The following is an 8297-nucleotide window of genomic DNA, read 5'->3' on the forward strand; positions in this document are numbered from 1 at the left end:
TTGAAAAATCCACGTTCTGCCTCAGCACCAGCATAGACCCCTGTAGTCTCCCTCCTGACAAGGGCTCAGCCCTCTCACCAGACTGTGAGCTTAGTTCTAGATGACACTGGCACTTCAGCTGATTCAGAGGCTCTGGGGGTCTCCTTCTCTGGTGAGGCCTTCCTGGGACTGGATCTGTGTCAGGGTGACTAGGGGGTTGGGCTCTACTCCTATATCAGCACAACAGCTCCCTCCTTCTGACCTTCCAAGCTGTTCTTGTTTAGAAGATGATTTCAGCACATTCTTCTGTGAGTATTGCTGCTCTGGGCATTCTCCTATGGCATTATTTGGATTTTTTTTTTGGAGAGATCATGTCTATAATGAGTTCGTAATAGTCAAAGTCTTTAAGTACCACATGAAATAGATGTGATCATGTTGGAAAGAGGACCTCTTAGATCTTGGACCAACTTTCTTTAAGACCTACCCATTCCTCCCTCTCTCAGCTCACTCACTCACTAATTCCACAACAGTGACTTACTGGCAATGCCTTAGATAACTCCTAGACATCCCCCAACTTCTTCACAAATACATGTTCCTACTTCCCAGTTAAGCAGGCTTCTTAATGTGGATTCACATGATCAGCCCTAAAATCAACTCTAAAATTGCAATCATTAAGCACAAGATCATAAAAGGAAGGGACTTCATGGGTTATCTATTCAAATTCTTTCATTTCAGCTTGAGGAAACTGAGTTCAAGTTTACCTATGCCTAAAGTCACACAGGTAAAACCTGAAAGATGAGAAATCTGAACCCAGGTCCTCTGCCTCCAATTTTATTGCATTTTCCCCTAGACTACAATACTCACTTAGTCCTTTAAAAAATACTGATAATATTCACTGAAGGCCAGGGTCCAAGGGGAAAGCAGAGTATGTGTATGGAAAGTATTATCTAAGACTCCCTGTAATCTTATGAAATCCTTCTTTGCCTCTCCCCCTCTGAGCCAAGGGATTCTCAGGGTTTCTTTTCATTTCCTCTTTTTATTAACCCCCTCCTATTTGTTTGTGTGCGTGTGGTGCTTTTTTCTGTCCTTGCTTCATTTTCTATATCCTTCTCTGCCTTTCCTTCACTCGTTTCCTACTACTATCCCTTTTTTTCTGCTAACCCCCCACACAAAATCTAATTTTGTTGTATTTGATTTAGCTATGTTTTATGTTTATTCATTATTAATGAAAAACAAATATCTAAATACTTTTGGTTGTTTTAGGAAGAATTTGTTTTTTTTTTTAGCTATTTCTTTGAGAGGCTTCCTGCTATAGTAGGTAGATAGATGGCCTCCCTCTGCCAAGAAGACCTGCACTCAAGGCCTAGCATTGATCCATTCAAACAGTGTGACTCTGGGCAAGTCACAACCTCTAAAGGGTGTAAGTCAGGCATACAACTCAAATAGATTATGCATTTTGATTTAGAAAACTAAAAACTAACATGATCTCTGTTGTACTGTTTATTTTTTAAACATTCCTTGCTACATTTTAATCAGAGTCCAGAGGCACTAGGTAGTAATGTAGAAGACAAAAAAAGGGGTTAACAGAAAAACCTAAGACCCAAGCTCTAATTCAGATATGAGCTCTAAAAGGGATTCAGACCCCAGTTAATGGACAAATTACATGTCAGGATGCTAAGTTCTCTTACCCACATAAATCAGTACCCATAATGGGAACATAAAGGGGAAGGTCATATAACAATCATACAATGACAGGCTATAGAAATTCAAACTAGAAATAAATGAATATATTTTGAATACTGGGCATGGGAATCAGAAAGAGACATGTACAGAAAAGGCCAAATTTGTCCCCAGATTCACCTTATGATGTGTAAACCCCCAAAACACACCTCCACAGAAAAAGGTACCTGCCTTGGGGGTCAGCTTAGGACCCCAGGAACTCCAAATTAGGATAAGCCCTCCCCTGTACCTCACAAAGGTGGAGATGAGATTATTATAATGAGTAAGACACGCCCTCCCCTGTACCTCCCTAAGGTGGAATTATAATGAGATTCATAATCAATTTATCCATATTAAAAAAATATAACTGTCTTTTCTTTCAGTATTTGAGAGATATCTTTCCACTTTTCTGCTCCTCTCCCTGTGGTCACCCACAGTATTGCAATAAAACCTGAGAAACTGAGTCACTGAGTCCTGTAATTCTTTTGGGATGACCCCAAATTTCATGCCACATCAGGTAGTTTATAACCTAGAAGATTGGGGGCAGCTAGATGGCAAAGTGGTAAAGCACTGGCCCTGGATTCAGGAGTACCTGAGTTCAGGTCGGGCCTCAGACACTTGACACTTACTACCTGTGTGACCCTGGGCAAGTCACTTAACCCTAATTGCCCCACCAAAAAAAAACAAAAAAAACCTAGAAGATTATAAATCTGGTTTGGGGTGATTTTTAGACTCTAAGTTTAGGTCCATCTTGTTTTGATGGACTGGTGCCTAGGCACACTTGCTGAATTACATGTAATTTGTAAAAATCACTTAATTTTGTGACTTTTGCTTGAGAAAATTGATATTTAAATAAAAGACCTCTATTTCTCCATAAATTAGAAAAAACTGCAGGATAGCAGTACATGTTGTGACTTCATAACCAATCCTATTATATATAAGACGTTGTGCAATTTCAGTGTAGATTGTGATATCAAAAATTGCACTTTCTACCTTTGGAAAGAAAAGAGACTAATTAAAACCAATTATGAGTAATTGAATCATGATGGTTTTTTAATTATCTAATCTTATGCCAGTAATCATTCCTTATGTTTAAAGTACTTTTTCTTCAAACCATCAAGCCATGCATGGAGAATTCAACTTTGAATTTTAAGGTTCTTTTTTCTGGAGTCCTTTTAAATAATTTAATTTAAAAAAATAAATATATCCACACTTCAGGTTTTTTTAATAATTCAATACAAAATTAGGCAAATGATCTCAAATATGTGCTTTTAGAGGTAGTCCCTGATGAATGGGCCCAACAGGGAAAGCTTCTTAAATAAGCATAGACTTCCAATAGTTCAATTTCCTCATCTGTGTAAATGACAATTGTAGCAACTACCTCTTGGAGTTGCTGTGAGAATAAAATGAAAAGCATTTGTAAAGTTTATCAACCTTAAAATATTATACAAATCTTAGGGAGCAGTATTATTAGCTATTAATGTGTCTACGGTAGTGTTATATCCTGGGCAGAGCAAGATAATTGTTTATGATGGTGTTTTTTGTTTTGTTTTGTTTTGTTTTGTTTTGGGGGGGGGGGCACCTGGGAAGGACATAGTTGGAAGAATGGATGAGGTGATGTTCTTTGTAAAAATTTAACTGAAAGCATCACATGTGGATTCTAGTTGACCAATATAATTGAAAACTGAATTATGAATATCTCTAGTTGTGTCTCACTTAAATATATAGAATATTGAGGGTCTTCCATTGTATTTTACTTATTTGTATCCATATATGTCCCTAATAGAATATAACCTCCTTGAAGGCAAAAACTTTCATTTTTATCTTTGTATACCTATTGCCTAGTATAGTGCCTTGTATATAATAGGGATTTGTTTAATAAATGTATGTTGGATTGAACTGCATTCAATTGAGTTGACATTTAAGCTGTATTTTAAATTTGAAAAAGTCCAGATTTTAACCCACATTTTATTATACTCATTCACAAGTTGCCATGCCATAAATACACTATGATCTCTTACACTACTAGGAAAAAATTGGTGGCATAGGGTAGGCCAAATATATTGCTGTTATTTCCCAAATCTAAAATTTTTAGTCTGTCTAGAACTTCACCGTTGACATAAAAAATTGTCTGATGCACTATGTCATAGATTGCTATGGCCAAAAATATGCATTATTTGTTAGCCGGCATTTTTTTTTTTTTTTGAGAAGTCTACCCACACAGAGCTAGACGTACTCCAACAGAATACAAATTTTCATCAGGCCATTACATGAAACTTTTTCTAGATATAATAGAACTTGTCTTCTATAGGCAAATCTTTTGATGCCATTTGTTATCACCAAGGCACAGGGAGTAGTCAGAGAAGGACTTTCATAAAGGAGATCTGAAGATTGGTCAAGCTAAGAGTCAGTTGGCTTGTCAATGGAAGGTGGGACATTAAGTAATGAAATGTTCTTGGCCATGGTTACCTGAGTATCTCTTTCTGACTCTGGTCACCCTTTCCTTATTCATTAATCATCTTGTACCTGTGTTAAATAATGGAATTTAGCAGATACTCAAAAGCCCACCTGGAGATTAATCTAAACTGATTGAATTAAGTGAGAGTGATTGACTGCTGATAAGCTTACTTCAAGATAACTAGATTGTAAGCACATGTGGCAAGCCCTTAAGAAGGTATTGTTCTAAGAAGCTAAAGACTTTGAACTTTGAACTTTGAGATCACCTTCAAGTCCAGTGAACCAATGGATTTGGATGACACTAACCAATCAGCTTGAAGCAGTGTGTAAGGACCTCCTATGCTCTGGACCTATAAAAAGCTTTCAAACTCAGTTTGAGGAGAGTTCATGATTACAGCAGGCTCTTAGTGGAAGACTTGAAAAAGAACCAGACCAGGCTTGAACTCTAGGCTAGATAGGCCTTTTCCTAACTTTCTGAACTCTACATGAATACCTGATATGCTTTAATGCTTAATGCCCAAAGACTTGTGCTAAAACTTCTAATTTAAGGCAACCACACATTTAGATTTTAAACATCACATACCCCTAGTTCCAGCTTACTTGATGTTCCCCAAACTTGGCATCACATTGCATGTCTCTGCTTTTGCCCAGGCTGTCCCACATATTGAGAAATCATTCCCTTCTCTACTCCAAATCTTAAGTGAGAAAACAATGGGTTTTGGGATGCCCAAAGCACCCCCATTTCCCCAGGGATCCATAGGATTGACTGATTTCTCTGATTTAACTCACTTAAAGTTGATTCAATTAAAACCATACCTTCCTGGCCCTTAAGAGGGTGTATTCTTAGAGGGTGTGAACTCTGACTTTAACCCAGTGAATAAATGGATTTGGGTGGTGCTAGCCAATTAGTTTGAAGCAGTGTGTAAGGAGTGCCTCTCCTCTGGACACAAAGGAAGCTTCCACTCTCAGTTTACCTCTAGAACAGGCTTGTGGTAGAGGACTTAGCCAGCCTGGAACTTTAGGCTAAGATAGGCCTCTTCTTCACTTTCACTTTTGCGGGGCAATGGGGGTTAAGTGACTTGCCCAGGGTCACACAACTAGTAAGTGTCAAAGGCCGGATTTGAACTCAGTACTCCTGAATCCAGGGCCAGTGCTTTATCCCCTGTGCCACCTAGCCGCCCCCCAGGTGTACTCTTTTTAGTAATACTTGATTAATGCTTTAATAAATGCTTAATGCCCAAAACTTGTGCTAAAGCTTATATTTGCAATTTATAAGCAACAAATATTTGAAACCCCAGCTATTTTTCCCCAAACTTGGGACAGAAATAAGGTGACCACATTTAATTTTACACTTTACATTTAGAAACCCTAAGTTTCCTTTAAAATTCTATAAATTATAAAAGGATATGAATGAAAAAAGGTTCCAAATCACTACTGATCAGAGAAATGAAAACTAAAACTCCAAAGTACCACCACACACCTTTCAGAGTTGCTAATATAACAAAAATGGAAAATGTTGAATGGTGGAGATGTGAGAATACTGGGACACTAATCCACTGTTAGTGGAGTTGTGAACCAATTCAACCATTCTGGAGAAATTTTTAAATTATTTGTTGCTAGGCTGTGCTTCTAAATTATTATTGCTTATATATTAATGGCTATATAATAATGGCTATTACACACATTTTGGCAGTGTTCCTTAATTAATATTAAGTATTACAAAGTATTGACGGGGGCAGCTAGATGGCGCAGTGGATGGAGCACCGGCCCTGTATTCAGGAGTACCTGAGTTCAAATTCAGCCTCAGACACTTAGTGCTTACTAGCTGTGTGAAACTGGACAAGTCGCTTAACCCCAGTTGCCTCACTAAAAAAAACAAAAAAAAACAAAAAAACCCCCAAAATACAAAGTATTGACAGCATGCCATTTAACACAAATGGAAAAACCCCAGTGTCATGTCTCTAAGAGATAGATAGCACATGGCCTACAAACAGGGTTCAGAAGCCCTACATTATCTGTTTTAAGAGGAGAGTGCTCACCAATTGACAAGTCTTCCTGAGGCCAGGGTATGATCCAAGATGTTGACAACTAGGAGCCTCTCATAGTCTTGGCTTCAATTCCCTAGGCTGATGTGACCTGAGGGTGGGGTCCGTATTATAATGATCTCTACTAAATAACATCATGGCCTAATGGGAGAGACCCCTGAGGGGCAAAGGCCAGATAGGTGTGGTATAATCCTATGAGTTCACTGAAGTAGACAGAGTATCTCCATTCCTTTTGATCCTTTGGACTCTCCCTGAAAGAGATTAGGACTTTCTGAAGAACTGACCTTTCTGCAGTTGGGGTGGGGGTGAGGGGGGTGGTAAATGGTTGAGAATGCCAACAAATTGGGTCCCTGGGTCCCCAAGAAATTTGCTATAATAATTTTTTCACAATCACCCATCTGATTCATGAGAAACTTAATAGTTTATTACAAATATACCAAAGTATCTTAACTACGGTTAATGTGAAGGGGAACAAAAACATTTGAGCGACGCATTGACAAAACTAAAGGTGGTAGTCCCCTTTAGGAGGTAGACATTACAAATACTTTAGATAACAGGGAAAAGGAAAACAAAGGAAATATGTCCATTTAAGTCTCTTGAAGTGCCACAGGGGTATGGGACTGGTCATACAACAGTGTCAGGAGTAATGATTGTAGAGGGTTTGACGCGAAGCAATATATTCTGCATAACTGATTGTCATTTTCTCACTGCAATACCTGGTGAGTTTAATTGTTTTTCTAAATTCATTGGTAATTGGAGCCCTGAAACCACCTTTCCTGAGCAATGAGTCTATTGTCTGGATCTGATCCCAGTAGTTTTCCTTAGCGACCTCAGGTAAATATGTGGCTGTCTTTTTAACACCTTTTTCATTGATGAACTCAATTAGAATCCCATGTATGCCTACCTCCCAGTCCAGGTAATCACTGGCATCCTCAAAATTAGTAAGGAGGGAGACAGAGCAGAAAAGTTTAGGCAGCTCCTCCTGGGTCAGGGGTGGGAATCGGCTGTCCTTAAGTGCACTGATTAATGTGTATTCCCTGAGTCCTGAATGAAGATTCATGGCTGAGAAGGTTCCAATGCAGCCTCGAAGCTGTTTGTCTCTCCCAGTTGTCCATGTCACAAAGAGTGGGTAGGGGTCATTGGTGAATCTAGGAAGCCGTGGCTGGGGGAAGCCATAGAAGTGACAATAGAGGACATCAAAGCAGTAGCAACACATTTCTGCTGTCACCACCAGATTCTTGGTGGTCTGGGAGCTTAGAGCTCCCAAAGTGGGATTCATTCCAGTAATTGGGGAACTTTCAGGCCCCAGAGTTAAGTCAGACACATTCTCCCTTCCAATGCTCCCATCCACCACATGCTGGTGGTTCTGAAGAGGACCTGAAGTAGAGCCAGATACAGTTGTTGACTGGTTCTCAATGTGGTGTGTTCCACTTCCTGATAATTTGGACTTATTTACCCCACAACAGCCTACTGCCAACTTGAACTGTAATCGAGGAACCCAGCATCTTTTTTCCATCTTGATTCAGTGCTTGAGGTCTGAAATGCTGCAGAACCTGAAGTCAGAAAATGTATATAGCCAGAGGGGTAAGATGGGGGTGGGGGGTATTTTGTATCTGCAATGAATTTTCCTTTTTTAATTTCTATTCCCTCTTTTTTTACCTTTTTTCCAGTCCCTGGAGCAGCTGGAACTTCTCACACTGTGACTCCTCCTCCCTCTGCTTCATGGAGCCATGCACCTGAGTGGGGGTCTCCCTAGAGAAGCCTGCCTTCCAGTTGGGAGTGAAGAGAAGCAGCCTTCCAAGAGTCTGATCCAAGATGTTGACAAGCCTCTCAAAGTCTTGGCTTTTATCCTCTTTTGCTAGAGGCGGGTCACTATACACTTATCAAAGCTAATTGGCTAAGCATCATTTAATTCCCTTGGTTGACAGGACTTGAGGGTGGTCCATATTAAAATGATCTCTACTTGATGAGATCATGGCCTAATGATGGGAGAGACCCCTGAGGAGCAAAGGCCAGATAGGTGTGGTATAATCCCATCAGTTCACTGAACTAGATAAAAAGAATCCATTAAGTTTGTTCCTTTGGGCTCTCCCTAAA

The 8297-nt window shown here is 39.5% G+C and overlaps 1 protein-coding gene across 1 annotated transcript; it reads right to left on the bottom strand.

The window, feature by feature from the left end:
• Positions 1-6837: 6837 nt before the first annotated feature.
• On the bottom strand, positions 6838-7752 carry LOC122728810 (AMMECR1-like protein). Its single transcript, XM_043967574.1, has one exon. The coding sequence runs from the start codon at positions 7714-7716 to the stop codon at positions 6838-6840; it is 879 nt and encodes a 292-aa protein (XP_043823509.1). The 5' UTR covers positions 7717-7752.
• Positions 7753-8297: the final 545 nt, after the last annotated feature.

This window comes from Dromiciops gliroides, chromosome 5 (genome assembly GCF_019393635.1).
Source record: "Dromiciops gliroides isolate mDroGli1 chromosome 5, mDroGli1.pri, whole genome shotgun sequence".
Taxonomy (NCBI): domain Eukaryota; kingdom Metazoa; phylum Chordata; class Mammalia; order Microbiotheria; family Microbiotheriidae; genus Dromiciops; species Dromiciops gliroides.